Source organism: Dermochelys coriacea, chromosome 12 (genome assembly GCF_009764565.3).
Source record: "Dermochelys coriacea isolate rDerCor1 chromosome 12, rDerCor1.pri.v4, whole genome shotgun sequence".
Classification (NCBI taxonomy): Eukaryota; Metazoa; Chordata; order Testudines; family Dermochelyidae; genus Dermochelys; species Dermochelys coriacea.
The window spans coordinates 15,984,206-16,007,998 of record NC_050079.1 but is presented as its reverse complement, the minus strand read 5'-3'; the positions used below and the strand labels follow the sequence as shown (position 1 = coordinate 16,007,998).

The 23,793-nt window shown below is 40.6% G+C and overlaps 1 protein-coding gene across 5 annotated transcripts in view; it reads left to right on the top strand.

Moving 5' to 3' along the window:
• Window positions 1-2,858: 2,858 nt before the first annotated feature.
• Window positions 2,859-23,793, top strand: part of CYLD (CYLD lysine 63 deubiquitinase) — a 43,664-nt gene continuing 22,729 nt past the window's right edge. Inside the window, exons 1-8 of one of the 5 annotated variants that reach the window (XM_038368162.2) lie at window positions 3,044-3,217; window positions 9,502-9,741; window positions 12,187-12,842; window positions 13,323-13,625; window positions 14,925-15,030; window positions 18,076-18,174; window positions 19,266-19,382; window positions 22,506-22,885. In XM_038368162.2, the coding sequence (XP_038224090.1) occupies window positions 12,336-12,842; window positions 13,323-13,625; window positions 14,925-15,030; window positions 18,076-18,174; window positions 19,266-19,382; window positions 22,506-22,885 (1,512 nt within the window). In that variant the 5' untranslated portion in view covers window positions 3,044-3,217; window positions 9,502-9,741; window positions 12,187-12,335. Of the gene's footprint in view, window positions 3,218-3,589; window positions 3,694-9,501; window positions 9,742-12,186; window positions 12,843-13,322; window positions 13,626-14,924; window positions 15,031-18,075; window positions 18,175-19,265; window positions 19,383-22,505; window positions 22,886-23,793 lie in introns of those variants that run through there. The other 4 variants (XM_043494961.1, XM_038368164.2, XM_038368161.2 and 1 more) reach the window with 4 other exon arrangements.

Below are 23,793 nucleotides of genomic sequence, written 5' to 3'. Positions count from 1 at the left end.
ATTCAATCTCATATTTAGTCACACACACACACACACACACACACACACACACACGTTCTGCAAGGTTGTTATCATAGTTACCAGCCTTAGAGTTGCTCATGCCAAGCCACTGGCCAGGTGGCATGGACATGAGGAGGGAGCAGGGCCTTGTCAGATGCACATCTGATGCTCCTGGAAGTTGGTTTGCAGAATCAGACCCCAAAGTTCTCACTTTCTAAAGTTCACTTTTATAGGAATTTCTTCCTATGCCAGGCTATGGGAATTGCTTCATCATGCTCTTGCTGAATCAATCAGCAGACGGCACATTCCTGACAGCTCGGTTCTGCCAGATGTTATCTTGTTCTTTGGTTCTCCCATTCTTGAGGCTGTTGGGTGGATTCCAGTCTGTCCTCCGGGGATCCTCTGGTTATTTCCACTTGATGCCTTCTTCAGCCGATGGACACTGGATTCTTAAGCTGGCACCTCCCTGATCATTCAGTTATTATCCACACCAAGCATCCATCCACATACATCCTCTATCTCTATTTTAATCACAATTGTTAACAAAGCGAGATGAATACAACAAAAGGGCAGGGAGTCTCTGGGTGCTGTTTCTGTTCTTACAGAGTATTGCTTTGAGTCTCTCTCTATGTGAGTAGTTGTTGTTACAAAGAATTGCTTTGAGAACAGACTCTGTCTTAGAATATACTAACAAAATTATCAGCTTGCAAGTTTCACACATAGAGTGAGAGAAACAATACCAAAAACCAAGAGACCTCTTAATTAGTAATACCCTGGAATTTAAACTATGGGGAATCAAACTCATTTGTGATTTTAATACAGAACTTCTTTAATATGATCCAACATAAGGGGAGAGTGAGTTTGCGAGTGTCATGTTTGTTTAGGCATGAATGCAATGGTACATCAGGTTGTTGGATATCTGATGGGGGCATCTCAGGTTATTAGCGGTTTGTACAGATGCATGTGGGGTCCTTGTAGAGCTAAGCGGCTCTGTGTAGTGATTTGTGGGTTTACATGGGGTTACTGCATGTCTCAGGGGCCCAGTGCAGAGGTTGATGTTGCCAAGGACACCTGGGCTCAGTGCACATCTAGAGGGTGTTATGATAATTGGGCCTACAAATTTACCTAAATTGTAAGCTCAACTGTGAAAAATGAATGACAGTTCATAAAGTGCCACTATAACCTATAACAATAAATAATGGTAGTAAAAGATGCAAAGGGGAGATAGATTGATTAGTACAAACAAAAAGCCCTACTGATAAAATTCAAAGATTGTGCCTGAGAAACAGGAAAAATGTGGGACCAAAATTGGTGTATTGGAAATTAGGTCTAAGTGGTGGATATCACTACAAAAGTTTTTTTTTCTCCTGCTGATAATAGTTCATCTTAATTAATTAGCCTCTTACAGTTTGTATGGCAACTTCCACCTTCTCTGTATGTGTATATATATGTCTTCTTACTATATGTTCCATACTATGCACCCAATGAAGTGGGCTGTAGCCCACGGAAGCTTATGCTCTAATAAATTTGTTAGTCTCTAAGGTGCCACAAGTACTCCTGTTCTTTTTGTGGATACAGACTAACACGGCTCCTACTCTGAAATAAGAGGATTGATTATTCTTCCCATCACTCCCTTTTGGGGTCCGTAAAAGAAGAGACTGTGGAAGAAATCCAGCATTTTTTATCCTTGTTTTACTTTTCATTCTTGTTTCATGTGTTTTTGTCTTCTAGGAAATGGAATTGGCCTTTAACAACAGCAACAACTGCAGCTTCAGCCGATCTCAACTAACTTCTAATCTTTCCCCCGAAAGGATGGGTTTTACCTATGGGCGGCAGGTACCATAGACTGGGGGAAGCTATGCCTCCCCAAACAGCGAAGTGTGGTCCCGACCATGCTCCGCTCCCAGATCCCTGCCTCCCGCTCTGCGTACAGCTCCAGTCCCTCTGTGCAGCGGCCCTGTTTCAGGCTGGAGCCGTGCCATTCGTCCTTCCAGGGCTAGGGCGGGGGGCCGGTGGCCGGGGCTCTGGGCTCCAGGGCGTGGTGGGGCAGAAGGGGCGGGGCCTTGGGTGGAAGAGGCGGAGCTGGGACCTAGCCTCCCCCAGCCAGTCGTTCACGGACCGCCCATGGTTTTACCATCTTTAATACCATCTAAGAGACTGTCCAACAAGGGAATGGGAGGTTCGTTCTTCAAACAAACAGTAAGAAACCTCTCTAGCTAAAAGGAAAGGGAACAAGGGCTGTTAAAATGAAAGCCCTTATTTGATACTTTATATTTCAAATGTTTTAACTGCCCTTCCCCTACCCCACCATCTTTAATACAAAATGTAAAGGTTTGCCATGGCACTAAGCTGCCTGAGCCCTCTGTATGCCAAACCATGTTCAAAACTGGGCCAGTTACAGGGTCACATTAAATCCCTGGAGTCTTGGGACCCATATATTTTGCCTAACTGAATGCACCAGGGCCGGGTGCAGCTCAAGGGCCCAGGGCCGGGTAGTGCTGCTGGGCAGGTGTCAGGGCAGACCCCTGGCCTGGGCTCGCTGCATGAGGAGTACGGATGGGTCTGGACCCCTCCCCCCACCGCTGACTCTACTACCCCCTTACGACAGGGCTACAGCCCGCTCCTGAGCCCCGCCTTCGCTCCCCACTGCAGCCAATAGCCAGCCGGTTGCTGAAAGATTCAGCCAATCAACTTCTCCTACAGCACACCTGGTTAAACTCAACCAATCGCGAGACAGCGAGTCAGATGGTTCAACCAATCGAACCTCCGCTCCTCTTATGTTCCCTCCACCCCCACTCTGTAGCCAATCTGCAGGCCGGTCGGGATTAAAGGATTTAGCCAATCAATCCCATCGGTTGGACTCCTCCCACACGTCTGTTCCCGCCTTCATCTGCGGCTCTGCCAAGCATGATGGAGTGGAAATCCCCGCGTAGGGACAGGCTGTGAGCGTCGGACCAATAGGAGGGAGAGTGGCCGGCTCCGGGCCTTGTAGTTGGCTCCGGCAGATGGGAAGGGGCGGTGCCGTTTGTATAGCAGGGTAGGCTTCACGGGCCGGGCCGCCGAGTGGGTGGGTGGGTTACGGACTGCGTCGCTCTGATGAGCCCCGCGGGGGTGTGAGCGGGCGGGGAAAGTCCCCGCGCCGGCGGCTCCGGGCCCTGTCAGGAGGGGCTGCCTGGGCAGCAGCAACGAGGCGGCTCGCTGGGCCGAGGGTGAAGAGGTGAGTGAGGGGTCCGGGGCGGTCGCGCTGCGCGCCGGGGCTGCTTCCCGCTGCCCTGAGCGCGGGGCCGGTCCCGGTCCCGGTCCCGGTCCCGGTCCCTCGAAGTCGGCGGGGGCTGCTGGCAGCGGGCCGTGCCGGTCTGTACGTGTAGCGACAATACGGGCCAGCAGCGGGCCGGCCCAGGGTAAGCGCTGAGCGCCCTCAGCCCCCCTTGTTCCGGGCGCGTACCGCACGGGGAGGTTGGGTCGCCTCAGCTGGCCTGCGGGGTTAGACCTTGGCTGGAGCGCAGCAGAGCGAGACGTGGGTCCCAGTTCTGCGCGCGTGTGGGTGACCTTCCCTCTCCCCGGGCTCCGCGCAGTGCGGGGTTGGCTTTCGCCTTTTTAACCAACGTGCAGCTGGCTGCGCTGCCTACCTGAGTTAGACCCTGATCCTGCAGCTGGCTCTGGGAACTCGTGCAGAACATAGAAGTCACTTGGGTGAGAGGTTCTCTTTGTCAGCCCGAAAAGGAGGACTTGTGGCACCATCGGATGCATCCGATGAAGTGAGCTGTAGCCCATGAAAGCTTATGCTCTAATAAACGTGTTAGTCTCTAAGGTGCCACGGGTACTCCTTTTCTTTTTGCGAATACAGACTAACACAGCTTTAATGTAATGATCTAGTCACCAGTCATCCCATTTATTTAAAAGTTTAAACCGTATCTTCACTTACACACGTGCCCAGAAGTTTAAGAAAAAAAACCTAGGTTAACGAAAAATAAAAATCTGTTTGTTTTTTTTTAAGTAAGCATTTAAAGGCAAGGAAATGTTTAAGCATATTTTATGCTGCTCAGAAAATAAGAATTCTTAACAAGTATAAGGAAGTAAATATTAACTCGTAAGGCAAGAACATTAAATCTGACTGAAAATAGTGTGTTCATCTTTCATCTCAAAATATGAACACAATGCACAACCCCTCTGAATGGGAGACAAATGGCACATACTTACACACAAGTGAACTCCCCAGATCAAGTCTACGTACATATTATACCAAACAGCTACAGTGTAGTGCTTTTTTCTTTTAAACAAATTGTATTACCAAAACAGTCTTTTTAAAACTGAAAAATGTTTTTAATATTTTACAGTATTGCTTAAAAAAAGTTAAGTAGTAAAATCCAAATAGTAAAAATACATTTAAAAATTCCAATAATTCATTGATCTGTATTAAGTGAAAACATGCATCTTAGCAACTACACATTCTTTAAAATGCATATTTTTATTTTTATTTCATTTAGTATTGTAAACATGCAGCTTTGGCCTCCCTTGGATGCTATTACATTTGCCCACTCAACTACTAAAGCTTCTTCCACTTAAACATTTTTCAGTGTTTGACAATTTTGATTGTTTGCTCTGTACATGGGGTTATTCAAAACATGATATTTAAACTGAGGAATTTACAAGATACAATTTGAAACAAGTTGATCCAGTTTTCCCCTCTTGTTCTATAATCTGAATCAAGGCAATAGATTTGTGTATATTCATGCTGAAACGTGATAGGAGATACAAACCACACTGCTTACTCCAAGTAATGCTATCACAAGGAAGAAACAAAGTTCTCAGATTTCAGAACAAACCTTTTACACAGTGAGATGTAACAGTATATGCTAGTGACTCGAAGGGCGTGGGGGGAGGAATTTAGGGAACTTCTGACTGGGCTAAACTACAGTGGCTTAAACAAGTGCAAAGGTTCACCCCTTTAGCCACACTTACAAAGTTTCAGTCACTTTATCCAGGTCTTTACTCCTGTTGCAAAGATGTTGTCTCTCTTACCCTTCAACCCATTTTGGTACTGAAATAAGCTCAGATATACCATGGCCATCTTTGTGATAAGAACCTAGCTGGATAGAAAAAGTTCTTAAGTTTGTCATATGAGGCTGTGATAGTATTGTTAAGTACTCTCATACACAGGGCTTAATATTCATCACTGCATTGCTATGCAATGTAGTAAATTATACATGCAAATGCTCCTGAGGTGTGTGTGGAAGAGTGGATAGCAAAAGGGAGAGAGGGGCTTGGGGGGCAGGGCAGGGCAGGGGAGGATCAGTTATGAGGCTGGGTAGGTAGGAGAGGGATTGGGTGGGGCTCAGTGAGAGGGAAGGAATGGGATAATGGGAAGGAGCACATGGGAGTGAGTTCCAGGCTGGGGGAGAATAAGGGCAGTGATGCCTGTCAGCCCTACATTTCCCTCCCATGTGAGTACTGGCATCTGTAAGAGGCGGCCTCTCTTGGGGGGGGAGGTCTGAGCCTCTTCCCTACGTTTGTGTTTGTGCCAGATCTGAGACTCCCAGATCCTCTGGAGGAGGTCTGACCACCCCATCCTCATTTGCTCCTTTCATGTGAGCCAGATGTGGGGGATTTGCCCTTCTGGGGGTATCTGAGTCCTTGCCCCCCAGTATGTGTGGCAGAGTCTGGGGGCTCCCTGTGTGCTTCTGTGGGGATTTAATCTCTTTCCTCCTCCTCCCCCCCATTTGCCCATCCCCATGTGAGCTGAGTTCTGGGGGATTTGCCTTTCAGGTGGTGTGGCCTGAGCCCCTCTCTCTATCTGCTCCTGATGTGAGCTGATATCTGGAGGTCTTTGCCCTTCTGAAAATGTCTGAGCCCCTCTCCCTACCCTTCCTATGTGATCTGGGATCTTAGGGGGCCTTGTCTCTCTAGGGGGATCTGAGCCCACCTCCCTATTTCACTCCCTCCATATGAGCCAAGATTTGGGGAAGCCCTGCCCCTCTGATTTGGGAGCTTAGAACAGAAATGCTTAGAGCATGCACTAAGAATACACTGCTGAGACTGGGGTGAGAATTTGAGAACAGATGTACTTGATGCATATCATAGGCTCTCTAGCACTGGGGAGGGGGGATGAGACACCCACTGACATCAGTGGAGCAGTTCACAGTGGAGTTATTGTTTCAGGCTGTATTCATTTGCAGGAGGTATGGTCTTTCAGCTGAGAACATCACATAATTTTAGTGGAGCATTAGCATGCTTCCATGAGACAATGCAAATTTCAAGACAATCCCTATAAGTATAGGATAGGGTTTGTGATGCTAATACGGGTTAATTTGAGTAAGGGATTCCTGAGATACAGCCCTAACCCCCTGGAAAAAATCCAGTATTTCATAAGTTTACAGATTCTAGCAGCTTGTAAGTTTGAAACCCAACGATCATTGTCAGAAATCTGGGAATGAGCTGTGTAAACATAGGGGTGAAGCCACCCCTTCAAGGTGTACATTGGGTTTGAGAGAGAATCTGAGTATGGAAGATAATTCAGAGAACACTTCAACTGTTTGAAAAGAAAATAAATTATACATGTGAATGCTTGTTTTCAGGGGATGGTGATTGGCGTAGAAGAGTAGATGGGGAGTGGGGTAGAGAGGTTTGAATCTACATTGGAGAATGGGGTGTTATGGAGAGCGGGATAAATTGCAATGGTAAGGAAAGGAAGAGAGGGTTGGGGCTCAAGTAGAGGGAGGAAATAAGGATTGGTCGAGTGGGAGGATGAGAGGGCTAGTAGAGAAAATTGGAGGTATAGGGTTGGGTGGGCCTGTTAGCCCAAAATTCTACCCTACCAGTTATTTCTGGGATCCGGGGGAGTCCTATCTGTGCTGTGTGGTCTGGGATCAGGGGAACCTTGCCCCTATTGGTCTTCTGAGCTCCTCTCCTTGCTCTTCCATGTGAGCTGCAAAATGGGGATAACAATGTAAAGTTCTTTGAGCTCTACTGATGAAAAGCATTATATAAAAGCTAGGTACTTCAGTAGTACATCTACTGTAAAAGCTCGTTGAGAACAACTGAGGGTTCTGACCCAAAAGAGTTACAGGGGGGTCGCAAGGTTATTTTAGGGGGGGTCATGGTATTGCCACACTTACTTCGGCACAGCCTTTAGAGCTGGGTGGCCAGAGAGCAGTGGTTGTTGGCCAGGTGCCCAGCTCTGAAGACAGCTGCGCACCAGCAGCAGCACAGAAGTAAGGGTGGCAATACCATGCCATCCATACTTTGGCGCTGGTGGGGGGCTGTCTTCAGAGCTTGGCACCCAGCCAACAGCTGCTACTCTCTGGCCACCCAGCTCTAAAGGTGGTGCAGAAGTAAGGGTGGTAATACTGTGACACCCCCCTCCTCCCAAAAAACTTATTATAAATCTCTCCTCTGTTTTTTCCACCAAATGCATCCGATGAAGTGAGCTGTAGCTCACGAAAGCTTATGCTCTAATAAATTTGTTAGTCTCTAAGGTGCCACAAGTACTCCTTTTCTTTTTGCGAATACAGACTAACACGGCTGCTACTCTGAAACCTGTCAAAAAACTTATGACACCTCCCCCCCCGACAACTCTTGAGTCAGAACCCCTACCATTACTACACCAGATTTTAAATACTGAAGTCATGAAATTTGCAGTTTTTAAAATCTGTGGACTGTGAAATTGATCAAAATGGATCATGAATTTTGTAGGGCCCTACTCATAGCTAAGGCTATTTTTTTTTTTTTTTTTTTTTGTCATAGAAGTCACAGAATCTATGATTTCCAGAGATTTCGGTGACATTTTCCACTTCAGCCCCAGCCGCTGTGGCTCCCCCCACCCTTCGCAGCTCCCAGCTGCTGCAGGCAGTGTGGGGGGGACCCTGGTGCCACAGCAACAGTGGGTGCTAAACACTCCTCCCTCCCCATTTTGTCAGTTACTTTTAGTAAGGCATGGACGGATCATGGGCTTCTGTGAATTTTTGTTTAGTTCCTGTGACCTGTCTGACTTTTTACTAAAAATAACTGACAATCTTAGCCTTACTCGTAGCAAGAAACCACCAGTGCCCTGTTGTCGACATAACCTACACAATGCTGTATTGAAATGATGCAGAGTGGAACCTCGGAGTACCCATTTACCCCTTTTCTTTGATCACAGGCATTGAGAGACTCAGACTGATGTCTCCTCGTATCACAGCCAAAGTTGTGATGTTTCTCATATCACAAACACATCTACCAACCTGTCCCATCTACTGCCTCCCACCATTCAGTACTGATATACCTAAAATGCTGAATGCAACTGGAGTGCATGCAGACAAATCCCAGTGGCTCTTGCCAGCTTCAGTGGGATTGAGTTAAGGTTGAGTGGGTGTTAACCAGGAAATACAGAGTTAAGGTATTCAGAAGTTTGAGATTCGCTGAACTCTGTTCTGGATAGATACAATCATCAGTGGTTTCAGAGTAGCAGCCGTGTTAGTCTGTATTCGCAAAAAGAAAAGGAGTACTTGTGGCACCTTAGAGACTAACAAATTTATTAGAGCATAAGCTTTCGTGAGCTACAGCTCACTGTGAGCGGTAGCTCATGAAAGCTTATGCTCTAATAAATTTTGGTCTCTAAGGTGCCACAAGTACTCCTTTTCTTTTTGCAAATCATCAGTGGGTAAACTTATTTGAGCTAATTTAAGTTTTTTGCCATTTAATTAATTTAAAAAAATTTGCTTGCTATAGTGAATAGAACTTTGTAAGGCTTATGTAAATGCTGAGTGACTGACCATAGACTGTATTAAGGATGCCATTATATAATCTAATTAAAACTGTTACACGTTTCCACTTGAATTAAATGCTTTTGATTAAATTGGATTATAACATCGCAGAACTGGCCCAGTTAGTAAGCTATAGTTCATGTAATAGTTACAAAGGAGCCCTAATTAGAGCTTCATCTTTCCTTCTAAACTTTTGTGCAGATGCTTTACATTTCTGTTTACACATTTTCTTTTTCATGTGCTTTCATATTTAAGTGAAGTCTAAGTTTTAGTCGTATGATATTTGAAATGGTTAAATCCCCATTCTGCAGCAACTGATGTTTGTGATTAACGTTACACAATGTGGGTAGCTCATTGATTTCAGTGCAACCACTCAGTAGGGAAAGTTAAGCATATGCATTAGTCTTTGCAGGATCGGGACATAAGACTGAATGATGAAGAACGGGGCTTCTGACTCCGAGTTGCAAATAAAAGTTTGTGTGGCATCAGTGCATGGAAATAAGTTTATGAAAGTAACTATGAATGCATCAAATTTCAGATTTTAATATCTGGGGTTTTGTAATGATTTGTACTTGATCTAATGTGTCACGTGTGCAAATGCTATTAGTGTATCCTGTCAGTTCTTGATCAGCTTCAATAAAGTTTACTGGTGTTTGGCAAGAAAAATGGCAAACAGACTATCAATTCTGTTTTCTCCATTGGCTAATTTCCAAAACAAAAATCGAATAAATAGTGTATTTCTATTTTAATTTGAAAACAGATTGACAGCCTCTACCAGACTTCAGCTCAATGAGATGTGAAACTGCCCAGACGTTGTACCTCAACTATGACTTATTCTGGAAATGAAAACAGACTTTTAAATGCATTGGTGCTACCAGTTGCTGCAGTGATACAGAATGTTAATGATGTTGATATTCATGTGCTCCATTAATAAAGATGAAACAAATAGTGTATTCAGGAGCTGAATGGCTGTATTATTGTAAAAGAGCATCAGAAGAAGGTATTATTTTTCAGTGCAGAAATCTGAAATCCTAGTGATTAGAAAATGTTTGGTTACTTTAGATGTTTCCATTAACCCTTTGCTGTGTCATAGCATAGCTTTTGATTTGTTCTGAAGCATGAGAAAAATGTTCCTTTGTTTTGGGTGGGCGGGGGGAGGAAATCAGCAAGAGTGTTGGTTACAAATGAAAAGCTATAGCCACTTCAACGGCTTCTGGATAGATTCCAAATGTGGGATCAAACTGAGTGACAGGAATATTAATAGACTGGGGGGTGGGGCTGGCTGAATGCAATAGGAGAAAAGATGTGAACCAAAAAAAAAATCGCCAGAATTAGAAGGTAGATTATTTCACTGATGATTTACTAGTCATCCACTAACCAAAATTCAGCAAAGTTACAGACATCAAAAATTTCAGCTGGAGAATATATATTTAGCCTATGTGAATATAAATAAATTGTGATCTATTTCCAATGATTATTTAAGGAAAAAAATCATTGAGTGGTGTAGTACAATTTGTAGAAAGCTCTTTTACTTAGTCTCCTGATAGCTAATCTGCAATTAAGTGTTTTGGAACATTACTTATTAAAGTTTAATTTATACATCTTATGGCTTGCAGTTTTCCAGAGCATTTAAATGAGGTGATCTCTTCTTTCAATCTTGGTCTCTCTAGCACTTGTTAAAATATAAGCAACAAAGTTAAATGTTTTGTTACATTTACTACATTTTAAGGATAGCTTTTAAATGGAATGGATAGAATCTGATATTGTCTGTTTAAAAATAAGTATTGCAATGAGTTCTGTCTGATATGTTGATAAACCCATTGTTTCATGTTCTCTGTGTGTGTGTGTATATAAATCTCTCCTCTGTTTTTTCCACCAAATGCATCCGATGAAGTGAGCTGTAGCTCACGAAAGCTTATGCTCTAATAAATTTGTTAGTCTCTAAGGTGCCACAAGTACTCCTTTTCTTTTTGCGAATACAGACTAACACGGCTGCTACTCTGAAACCTGTCTGATATGGTGTCTTATGGCAGATCCCATTATAAAACATCTCTCAATGTTTCTCACATTTCAGTAACTATTCATTAGCGAGCTATCTCAAATAACTTAATTAAACTTTCAGCTTTCTCTTGCTTCTTGGGGAAGACCTGACCTTCCTTCCACTGTAAGTCTTCATTGTTGTTAGACCTCTTCTCTTCATTACTCTTACTACTTTTGCACATCACAGGAAATTGCATCTTAAACCTTGGGTCTTCAAGGCCGGTTAAATTTATTTCCTTCTTCCCAGCAAACTTTTGTGTGTGCATAAGGTGGCAGAGAAGCAGTTCTTCTAGCAAGTGCACCCCTTCCTATATGGGGGCTGTACTGTAGTAGGCTTCCCTAGCTATAAGAAGGAAATAGGTCTCTTTCAGAGGGTTGCTTTCTGTCTAAATCAGCCACTATAAATGGATGAATTACTCCCTTATTGCCCTTCCAACCGCTGTAGCTGAGAGAGTTGCCTCTGTTCTGCTGGCATTGGAAATGAGATACTACCAAGGTCAATATTTCATTCTGGATTACTAAACAGCAGTACAGTGCACTTTTAGGCACCAGGATGGCCTTTTCTAGATATTTGTTACTGAAAAGTATGATCCACTTGTTTAGTCCTCATGATCCTCAGATTTGTTGTTCAGGTGTTGATCTTGAGAACCCAAAAACATGGCTGTACAATAAAAAGTAAGTGTGTTTCTGTAACCTTTCTCTGTATTCAGTTTCATTCCATCCCATAGGGTGTTGAGGCTGATATATTTTAAATTTTTTTAAGAAAGGTGACACTGTTGAATACTAAATTGATCTAGTTTATAAATATTAGCTTTGATTTAAAAAAAATGGTGCATTAGACATAGTATCCTTCAAATTGTACTTTTCAAGTTCTAGTTTTGTTCATTTCGTGAAAATACTACTTAGCATTTCATAGTAATAAATACACTTTACAATTTCTAAACGTGGTAGGTTCAGAAAACGTTTCATACATGTTCAGTAGTGTACCTAATATAACACATACTTTTGCTGTATCAGAAATGGACAGTCACTAAAATGCATAAAGGATCATTTGTTGTGGAGAGAGTCTTCTCAAAAGGTCATTGTATGTTTGGTTTGGCCTTTTTCTGGTCACTTAAAATTAAAGACTCTCTTCCTTTTAACTTATGTGGTTGTTGCATTTCATTGAATTTAAATTTTATAGTTCCTTTATTCAAAACACTAGAGAAGGGTAACTGGAATATAATCACAAGCCTATTCTGCAAAAATATGTGTCTGTTTTAAGCTATCTTCAATGTCACCCAACTACTTTTGTTTTACTGTATGTGAAAAATGATGATTTGAATTTTAAAACGAATTTTTATTGTGCTTAATTTTAACTGTGATTCTCAAACTTGATGTTAAATCATGTTTTTATTTATCCTAGGCTTTCTGTTCTGGATTTAGCCCTTAACAACACAGAATCGTTAAACAAATGTTGGATCCTCTAGGAATTTTCCTTTGTAACTCCTGTACAACTATGTCACCAGATCATCTTTCTTGAATATAACTGCTTGGTTATAAAGTTTAATCACAATGAATTCAGGCTTATGGAGTCAAGAAAAAGCCAGTTCATCCTATTGGGAAGAGCGTATCTTTTATTTGATTCTCCAGGAATGCAGTGTTTTAGACAAACAAAATCAAAAGCTTTTGAAAGTACCCAAGGGTAGCATAAGCCAGTTTATTCAAGATCGTTCTTCTGTGGGACATGGCAGAAATATCCCATCTAAAGGCAAGAAAATGCAGATTGGTTTAAAGGTTCTGGAACAACCGTATCCAATCCTATTTGTGGATGAGAAAGATGTTGTTGAAATAAATGAGAAACTGGCTGAGTTGCTTTTGGCTATTTCCAGCTGTGAGGAAAGATACAGCCTATTTAAAAGCAAAAGCCGATTAAGTAAAGGCCTGCACATAGATGTTGGCTCACCTGTGAGAGTACAGCTGAGGTCGGGAGATGATAAATTTCCTGGAGTTGTTCGCTTCCGGGGACCCTTGTCACAAGACAGATTATTACCTGGGATATTTTTTGGAGTAGAACTACTGGTAAGTTTGTTTGTGGGGTTTTTTTTGCATGCTTGATATATTAGCTCAAACAAAATTTGTCACATAGTTCAATTTGTAAAAAATGGCATCCATCCAGAAGGTCTGGGTGCCCTTCAATTACTTTAAAATTGAATACAGAATTATACAAAGCATCTATTTTCAGCCTTGTTACTTCCAGCACATTAAAGTCAGCTAGCAACAAGGACAATTTATGGGTGGCTTTTATTATTTTTATTAAATGAGGCTCCAATTCAGCGAAGTATTTAAGCACATAGCTAACTTTTTTTTTTTTTTTTTTAAGCATATGAATAGCCCTGGCCAATATGACCGCTCAGGTGCTTTTAGTTACTCACCCTGTTAAAATACCTTGCTGAATCAGGTCCTAATTGTTTACTGGAATTTCTCCAAAATGATTAATTATAATCCCTACAAAAATATTAGTCTTTTTTTAATGTTTTGGTTTCTCTTTCCAAAATCCAGGAAGAAGGTCGTGGTCAAGGCTTTACTGATGGACTGTACCAAGGAAAACAGTTTTTCAGATGCGATGAGGATTGTGGAGTTTTTGTTGCCTTGGACAAACTAGAGTTGGTGGAAGATGATGACAGTGAACTGGAGAGTGATTATGCAGCTCCAGTTGACACGATGCAGGTAGAACTTCCACCTTTGGAGATCAACTCCAGGGTTTCTCTGAAGATAGGAGAAGGTATAGAGTATGGGACAGTTATATTCTGTGATGTCTTACCAGGAAACGAAAGTTTAGGATACGTTGTTGGAGTGGACATGGTAAGAAAATCTGATTTTAATAACTTTTGCCTGTGTGTTAGTGAAAGTACATGCAATTAGAAGATAAACAGGTATCTACAAGTTACTTCGATGGAGGCTAATGACATGAAAGTGGAAAATCAACACTGACCATATATAGATGGCATTCAGCAGCTATTTTTGGCATGAGGTAACAATATAGTATTTGACTCAAAGTTTTTAGGCAGAATAGTCTTAAGTTGCCTCCATTGCGTTACTTGCTTTGCTAGGTATCACATGAGGCTTGGTATTATTGAACTAATGGTTTGGCTTGTGAGTATGATTTTTCATTTATTTTACCTTTAGGGGAAATGCATTGAATTACTTTTTTCCTCTTTGTTTTGGATTTTATTTTGGTATAACCAGTTTGTTTGCATAACTGCATTTTTTTTTTTTTTGGTCTGTCTGTATTTGCAAGAACACTTGAGGTTTTGAAGAACAATACTTTACCTATCTATAAAACACTAAATCTTTTCTCTAAATTTAGTTGTCATGTTCATTTTATTTAACTTATTCTTAGCAATTTCTGAAAAATTTACTTAAAATAAACAATACCCATGCTTTTGATAGAACCTGCAAAATGTTTTGGCCTGTGCTTCCTTTCCTGATTGCAGCAGCAGCAGCAGTTTGAACAGCTCCAGTGCTTGTTAGCTAACCTAATTATTAGTACAGAAAGAACTTAGTAGATGGCACATTCATGCAAACAGGAAATATTTGTGAGGTGGACTGGAAGAGGTAATCTTTTTTTTTTTTTTTTTTTTTTTTATATTTTTATATTGCTTGTAAGATTTGATGATTTTTTTTTTTTTTTTAAGCCCATACATGTTATAAGTAAGTGGAATATTTTAACTCTTAATAAAAGAATAATAGTCTTCCATGGTGCAAAATCCTATTGTGCCATTGCATGAAGAATTACATCAGTTGTGGCATTTCTATATTAATGACGAGTATTAAATCAAGAATAATAATTTTTACATTTTTATTATCTTTTTAAGGCACTTCTGTTATCACGTCTATTGCATGTTAAAATATTGTAGCAGAACATTATCTATTGCCAACATTTATGGATTCTGAGAATGGTGTACTATGGTTTTTTTAATTCTGTACTTGAAATTTTGTTGCTAAGCAAGAATTTATTTTTCAAACCTTGCATTTTTCCACTTTGTGCCACATATGGCCAAACCTGCATCTAAACGGACAAATGTGTGTGGGTTTTTTTTTTAAATTCTGTAAATACTACTTTTGGATAATACTTTAAGATCTTTAATTTTTTATTTTTAGGATAATCCTATTGGGAACTGGGATGGAAGATACAATGGAAGACAACTTTGCAGTTTTGCAAGTGTAGAAAGTACACTTCTCTTGCATATCAATGATGTTATCCCAGGTATGCTTTATGGATTTGAAAAAACACCTGGCTAGTTAATATGTAAATCAGTGCAAAGTATATATTTGCAAAATAAGTGCATTAACATTTTTAAATATAGCCCACTGATTAGCTTTCCTTGTATTTGCAACCCCTTCTGTTTATGCAATAAACATTCAAGTTGGAGGATTTTTGATGGGAAGCAGATAGTCTCATGAATACTTGGGGATAAATATTTGAGTATTGGTGGTGGCAATGCACCTATTCTTGAAAAGATTCTTATTAATCATCCATCAGAGTGTGTTGAGCAATTGTGAATATCTGGAACAAAGTAATTTCTTGTGTAGTATTTGCATTGTACTGGATGACCTAAGCTTCATAATACTATGATTTACCAGTATCACACAATGCAAATAGCAAATATCCATGGTAGTAATTTCTGAAACATCCAAGTTAAAACTGTGGAATGTATGCAGTTTGTTGTTCACATCGGTTCAACAAACTAACCTGCCATAACTGCAACCCTTTTTTGTGTGGATACTTCACAAATGGTGTACTAAAATTCAGTTTTCAAATTGTGGCTTTTCTAGCTCTGGTCAAAATGCTGTGCTCATCAAAATCCTGATCTAGAATATGTAACAAACAAATCTTAGTTAGGTGAAGTATTATTTATATAAGAAAATATTTTTGGGGGTGGGGCCTAGCATAGTTGCGGTATTACACAACTGGGGTCTGTAACTATAACCTTCTCCCCACTCTAACCGTTCTTCAACAGTACATTCATGCTGAGGAGTGGTGTGAAATGGCATAGGCACATAATGCCACTCATGGAAGCATTCTGTACATCTCCTCCTCATTTGTTTAGTTTGCAGTACTTGGGTGCACTGGATTCTGTTTTGTTTTTCCTCCAAAAAATAGGTTTCTTAGGACTTCCACATATCTGTAAAGAATGTTTTTGTTGCAGCAGTGTTAAGTCATAAGTATTCAAAATTGCAGGTCTATCTTAGTTGTTCCTACTAGCGACAAATATTTATGCTTTTGAATAGGAATTTTAATATAACACTTGAACTCTGATTCTAGTTTTTTTGCTTTTAAAATGTGGACTTCAAAGTATAGAAATAATTTGTGGTCTCTTACTTAAATACAACAGCTTATACCTTTTAGTCATCCAAAAATTAGGTTTCGTTCCTCTCAGTTTTGTTAAGTTGCTGTGTAATGCCCAAATACAGCAAGGTATTTAAGAATATGACTACCTATCTTTAAACAAGTGTGTAGTCTAGTTTATTTTAATGGAGTTACTTGCATGCTTAAAGTTTAAGCATATGTTTTTAAATGCCTTGCTGACTTGGGGCCTAGTAGTTCAAAAGGAATGACTATAGGCTTTTTATATTTTAAATACAGTTTTATTGTCACTTGTGTCATGGTAAGTTGTTGGAACTTAAGAGGCACTATACACTTTATCATGGTAAAATGGTAAATCTTCCAAAAAAATCCCGAGTATTTTCAGGGGATGTTTTGGATGGCTGGACAGAGATAAGCTAATGTACTCCAGCAGAAGTCACTGAAGTGTGTTAAATGTACTACACCTAAGGGGTTCTGCTGCTATAATGTAAATGAACCACTATTCAGAAACATGAGGATTTTTTTTTTTTCATTTGAACTCTAAAAGATATGTTGCATGTTCCAAATCTTCTGATGTTACGCAGAAGAAATGATTTTCTGCTTGCCTGACAACTTGCTGTTTTCAATGAACTACATTTAGTGCATTGTGCATAAAATAGGAGGAAATGCAACCAGCGTTATATCTAAATTGTTGCATTACCTGTTTTTTTTTAAATTCTCCATTTTTGTCAACTCTTTCTGTAAAGTGGGGGCGGGGGACATCTTATACTTGGGGGGAGGAAGAGTTCTTCATTGGCTTGCAATTAATAAGTGGGTTTTTGACCACATGCAGAATGAGACATTACAACATACAAAGACAAACCACAGCCTAACAAGTGTATAATTTTATATAATTTTGGAAAACTGAGGTAGCTAGATTGTGGCATAAGTTCATTTAAAGTTATGCTTGTTTTGGGGTCTTGTCTTCTATATTGTCTTGCAAGGTTCTATTATTTAGTTTCATTTTGCAGTGTACATTGTAGATTTTCCAGTAGCAGGGAACTGTTTTTCTTAAAATTTCATAATCTCATGAAAAATCCCATGGATAGTTCTGAAATACATTTTGGTTCTTCATGCTTTAACTTCTTGCAGTAAATTATAAAATTGACATGTCACAAAATGCAAGTTTTTATCTTATTGCTTGACTGAAATGTTAAAGGATGTCTCATGGAACAGTATATAAAATATAACTAATGAAATGGGGGGGGGAACTTACAATGAAATTAAAGTGTTTCTTACACCTTCATTATGACATCAGCCCTATTCCAAGATGTAGTCGTCATAAAAGGCCTGATATTAAAATATAGTAGGTCTGCTTCCTCAAGAATATATTTATGTGGAACATTTGTAAATGCGCTTTTTAAAAAAGTACCATTGACTTGAAATCTGGTCTACTTCAAAAACTAAGTGGGGAATACTTTCAGGTACCTACCTCAAAATCCCTTCCAATTTTAGTGAGAACTGATAGGCCAAAACTTTCAAATCTGGGTGCCTAAACTTAGGCTACAAAAGCCATACTTGAGTAACTCATCATGAAATCAGTCTGATTTCCACTCATCCAACCCCCACTTTCTATAAGATGGTGATCACCCACTGATACCATTTAAATCAAGGGGAGCTGCATGTGTCCAGTATTCTTGAAAATCGGGCCACCTGTTAAGACTGACCTTGTAGACCCAGGCTTCAAATCTTTGGCCTTAAGTTTTTAATAAGAGAAATGTTGATCAGTTTTATTTTACTGATTCTTGGTAGTGGTAGTAGAGGGACATTTACTGTGCTTTATTGTACTATGGTTTTAAAGGTTTTATACTTACTTACTTTTTGCCTTTATAAGCATAGTCTGATAACCTCTGTTATGCTTGCACCTATGTGAAAAAACTAATTCTACCTCTATGCCTATTCTAGAGACTGTATCACAGGACAGGAGACTTCCCAAACTTGCCTTTGCCTCAAGAGGTGGCGGTGACAAAAGCTTATTCAATCATAGTAAGCAAAAGGTCACAGGTACTTGAGAGTAATTTTACTTCTTAAAAACAGTCCTCCTTTATTTTTAGGGATGTTTGTATGAAAAGGGAGCATTTTATTTTATTTGTTCATCTGCTCTTCCTTGACACTTGAAGTCAGTCCTTTGTGAAATCATAATAAAGACTTCAGGTGAAGAATAGCAGCAACTGTTTCCATGAAAATGGCCTTAAGAAAAAACACTGGCAGGGAAATGCAAAAAAAAATATTGCATAGAAGCAGAATACAAAGCTGAATGTGGTTTTTTTTCAGTTTTCCTGGAGGTTCAGTTAGTTGGTTGTAAATAGGTTTGGAAAGATTACTTTTCGGTAAATGTCAATTTCTCACTGGCTTCTCCCTCCCAAAAGAACAAACCTTCTGTTGATTGGAGATTGCAGATAAGTAAAAGTAAGAAAAATGCTACTCGAGAATTTATTATTTTGGTTAAGAATATTTTCTGTGTATATTTTGATACATTATATTATAATTTGTCTTTTAACAATGTTAAAGCTCTAACATTTTGAATCTGTGTCTACCTTTGTTAAATTCTGAACCCCCTCCACAATTTTGCACAACTGTAAAATTAAAATTAAAATGCTTACAAATAAACACTTATATTATCTGTCAAAATTGCAGTAATTTTTTAAATAAAATCCAAGCCTAGTTGTGAAATTACCATCTGCAAGGTGAATATTTTGCAAAAAATATCCCCACTCCCCGGCTCCAGTCCTACATTAAGTGGATGTCCATTGAGGTCTGTGTAACTCTATGTGGGCACAGGGATCTACCTGCATGGAATTCAGTGTGGAATTGGACTTTGGTTTGCTCTTCTACTCTGAACTAGTTAACTGAATAGTTTTGTGTTTTTATTTAAAGGGTAACCAGTTAAATAAATAAATATAAAAAAAACTTCAGCTTGGACAATTAAAATTAGTTTTAGGAGCTATATTGCCTTAGTGCAGGCTTTGAACTTTGTTGTCATTGCTGCTGGAGTACTCGCTGCCCCTGGAAAGTGGGAGGCAGGATTGCTCGTGTACAAGATATTTAATGAAATGAGCACAAAGCAGGATTTTTATTAATGCTGTTTCTTCTAGGATCTACCTCCGAGCCTGGAAATAGAAACAGATCTGAATTTTTTTACACATTAAATGGCTCTCCAGTTGATTCTCAACCACAAACTAAATCAAAAAACACATGGTATATTGACGAAGGTAATGAGGGATAAGTTATCCTTTTATACAAATGCATGCTGTTTCACATAAGGCTATACTGAAATGTTCATTAGCACAGTGGAAAGTGAGTGTTACTTGGGGCGGGGGGAATCAAACTGTTTGAAATAGGTGTTCTGTGTTTGTTGATCATGGCAAACATTGATGAATGCCCCTTTAACCAATGGTGGACAACCTGCGGCCCGCAGGCCACACGCAGCCCGTCAGGGTAATCCACTGGTGGGCTGTGAAACAGTTTAACGTTGACCTTCCACAGGCACAGCCATCTGCAGCTCCCAGTGGCCTCAGTTCTCCGTTCCCAGCCAATGGAAGCTGTGGGAAGCAGTGGCCAGTACATCCCTGCAGTCCGCATCACTTCCCGCCGTTCCCATTTGCCGGGAACAGTGAACCGGGGCCACTGGGAGCTGCAGGCGGCCTTGCAAATGTAGACAAACTGTCTGGCGGCCCTCCAGCAGATTACACTGACAGGCTGCAGGTTGCCCACCACGCCTTAGAGGTGTTATACACTTAATCTTAACTTGAAGATTGTAGCTTTTCAACTCTGTTGTAAGTAGGTCTGTAACAAACTCATTGTATGTAAATGGGGGCAAGTTATACATGTTGCACATGATGTTGAGGCACATCACTGAATGTGGATGATACCTTCAAACCTCCTCCTGGTACATAAAGGAGTTTTATCTGACTCATCCTTCTGAAGTTTATTTAACTCTCCAGTTTTAAGTGGATCACAACATTGTCATATTCAGTACACCAGTTGTTCAGAGTTGCAACAAAATCAGCTAGTTATGTTTGATAAAACAAAATACTTGCATTTTTGTATCTCTAAAGTTTCTTGAAACTGCACACTTGATTTTAAGGAAATACCTAAAGCATGTAGAATCAGTAAATCTGTCTTTTGTTAGCTAAGAGCAAATACAATCTAGAGAAGTTTATACTATCCCTAGAAGCAATTTCTGGGGTCATAACAGGTGTGTTTCATCTAGTAAGGAGTTCTTATGGCTGAAACTGGGGACGGGGACTGCTTAAAAACATGGGTTTACAATGAAAGCATATACAGCAGTAACAGGCACTGAAGTCAATAAACTTAAAAATGAAACTGAGTTAAATCATTCCTGACTGCCTAGCAAATAATGCATTTATTATTTCAGTGTAAAATCTGTTTGAGAGAATTTCTCTGATTTAAAGTGAGTAAAAACTTATTTCCAGGAAATAACAAGCATGAAGGAGTTTTGGTTTTTTTTGCAATTTTTAAATATTGTCACATAACAAGGCTGACAAGAAAAGGATAAGTTACTTGCTCTGTAAATGCCAGTTGTGCATCGTAGACCAGCTAAGGAGTTATAAATAGTATCATACTAGTACATCTGCTTGTGACCTCATTTATCTAGCACTGAATTACTCATGATTTATTTACGTTTCTTCAGGTAGCAAGTCAGTTACTTTATCCTGCATGAGCACTAGATGACAGATCCTGTCTCTGCGTGAACCAAAATGTACTCTTACGATATGTCCAGGGGATAAGTGATGTCCTAAATCAGATATTTATAACCTATAGTTAACAAGAAAATGTGAAACATACTACACTAGTTACTAACTGCCAGCTGTCAAGTCATTCCATGATTCCTGTTGACATGTATATTAAGACAACTTTTTTTTTTTGGCTTTGGCCATTCCACATAGCATATTTCTTAATTTGTGACACCTGGACACAACTATAAAGATTGGCAGTGTAAGAAAATTCTATATCTTCAGGCTAAGCCTTCCTATAGTTGCCTGCTAATGTACCCTACCCTGTCTTAGAAAATCTGTGCACTTTGCTGCATTATGCTGTGGAGTCTCCTCGCCAAACAGTGGAAATATGCCTAATTTAGAGTGATAACTTTGTGAAATGGATTATTGTCCATTAGGAAGAGATGTGAGGTTATAAACTATTTACTTAGTTTGGCAAACTTGACTATAAATACAGGAAAAAATCTAGAGGCAAAAGGAACAGTGTTTTTGTGATGTCAGGAAATGTTGCTCCTAGGGCTTGGGCCTGTTTATATACTGTTACTGCTCAGCCCCTGCCTGAGGGCCTGACTCACCATTGCCTCACCCTGACCTAGGCTCACTGTTTATTTGTACCTTCACTAAGACCATAGAGGAAGACTCCTGCAGCCAGACTAATTCCCTGCAAGAGCCCAAAGGTAGTGAGGCGGTGTGGTTCCTGGCCGCCCGGAGAGAGACAAGCCCCAGCTAGCCTCTCTACACGCTGCCACCAAACACTACTGGAAGCATGAGACACCTGGGTGAGTAGGTAGGGCTAGACCTGTACTCACTTCCACAGCAGCCAACAGAACTGCTAGGCACAGAGAAGGGAACATGTCATGTTGTACTACTGTATAACTGTATAAGCACATTTCCCCAGTATGCCAAAAAGATCCAAGAATTGTGTCCCCCAGATGCACGTCGTCTTCTGAGAAAGAGCGTCTATCCCCCTTCCTCCTGCACAAGCTAGTATTCAAAATTACGCAACTTTGCTGAAGGCCTAAATTATTTCATTTCATGTAAAATGAAAATGGCAGCTAATATGCTATAATAGCATAGTACCTGGGTCAGGGTGGTGTTCTCATGGGGGTCCAGCACCAGGGATTCCTCGGGGTAGCTGGCACGGGGCAGGTCGGGCCAGTCCTCAGGTTTTCTGCAGGCCACTGGTCTTTCCCAGTCATGAGCTATGCCAGAGGCGTCTGGCCTTCCTAGTGTCTGCTTCCCCAGTGAGCCCTGAGGTTGGGCCTTTATACTTCCAGGGCAACGCCTGACCCTCGGGGGCAGTCTCAGAGCTCCCTGGCTCTGCCCATTTTGGTGTCTGGAGGGGCTCATCCCTCTCCGGGGTGGCAGGGAACCACACTGCCTCACTACACAGCGATTCCTAGTATCTCTACAATTTGACTAGTTTTCGCTCGTAGTAGTAGGGAAGACCTTCTGGTGCACCTGCACAGGGACCAATCATAACTGGGCTCAGCATTTCCTATCCACAGCTACATTATAATATTGTTTTTGACCTACAGTGCCTTTCTTGGGAAGCGAGAGCGAGCTACTTAATTTCTCCCGTTTCTTTATTAACAGTTGCTGAAGACCCTGCAAAATCACTTGCCGACCCATCTTCTGGATTCGGTCATTCTTCACCACCACTACAGCCGCCTCCAACAAACTCTTTATCTAACGAAAACAGATTTCACTCTCTACCTTTTAGCCTGACAAAAACTTCTCATACTAATGGGACTATTGGACATAGTCCCCTCTCTCTGTCTGTTCAATCAGTTATTGGGGATATGAACATTGCTGCCACCCAGGAAAGTCCATCAACAGTAGTGCCAGTCAATAACTTGCATGGTCTTGAAGCAGGTTCACTGGCTGAAGTTAAAGAGAATCCTCCTTTCTATGGAGTAATCCGCTGGATTGGTCAGCCACCAGGAGTAAATGAAGTATTGGCTGGATTGGAACTGGTAAATAATACAAATTGCACAGTCTTATTGTTTATAGTTCTATTTTCTGTCTATCCTGCAATTTAAATAATAGTTTTGTAACTGAGGACCAGAGCCCATGTACTCTACAAAATACCAGTAATTTGGCTTGGCTGAAATATAGTAGTCACATGATCTGAGTGCAGCATAGTTTAAATTTTTTGAATGGGACTTAATCATTTTATAACTCCATTAAAGCCTTGTTTCATCACCAAGTTATGAGATGGTTGGGATCTTTCTGTACTACAGATAAAACTGTTGTAGTTAGACATTTTTGTAGTGTAGAAGAGTCTTAAATTCCTTTTATTTGTTTCTTAGTTTATATTGGCTGCTCCATCAGAACTTGTGAATTACTGGACATCCATCGTTTTCTCTTTAAAAAGACAGGGAATACAACCTACATAAAATATTGTCTGTAATAGTCTGCAGAATGTGAAGGCTGTTACCAGATGGTAGAATATTAGCACAATGATTGCTACCATAGTGTCACAGTAACTAATAGTTCTATTCAGAGACTTGAATTTAGCAGTGGATTTAAGTCGTACTTAATTGGTAGTGCAGAGCAGGAAATGATTTTCCAAGGCCCGCTCTACTTTGGAACAAAACTGGGACAAATATATTTCTTTGGGGGGAGGAAGGGAGAGAAAAGAGAGACACACCCACCCCGGAATAGCCCTAACCACTAGGAACTAGCATTCACCTGGGTTATGGGAGACCCAGGATCAAATCCTTACTCTGCCAGATGAAGAGTGCTCTAACCACAAGGCAACTGGTTTTTTTTTTTTTTTTGGGTGGGTTTTTCTCTCTCTCTCTCTCTCTCTCTCTCTCTCCTGTTGGAGTGGCTTCACTTCATATGAATAATATTTATTGGGCTAGATAGAGAGACTCTA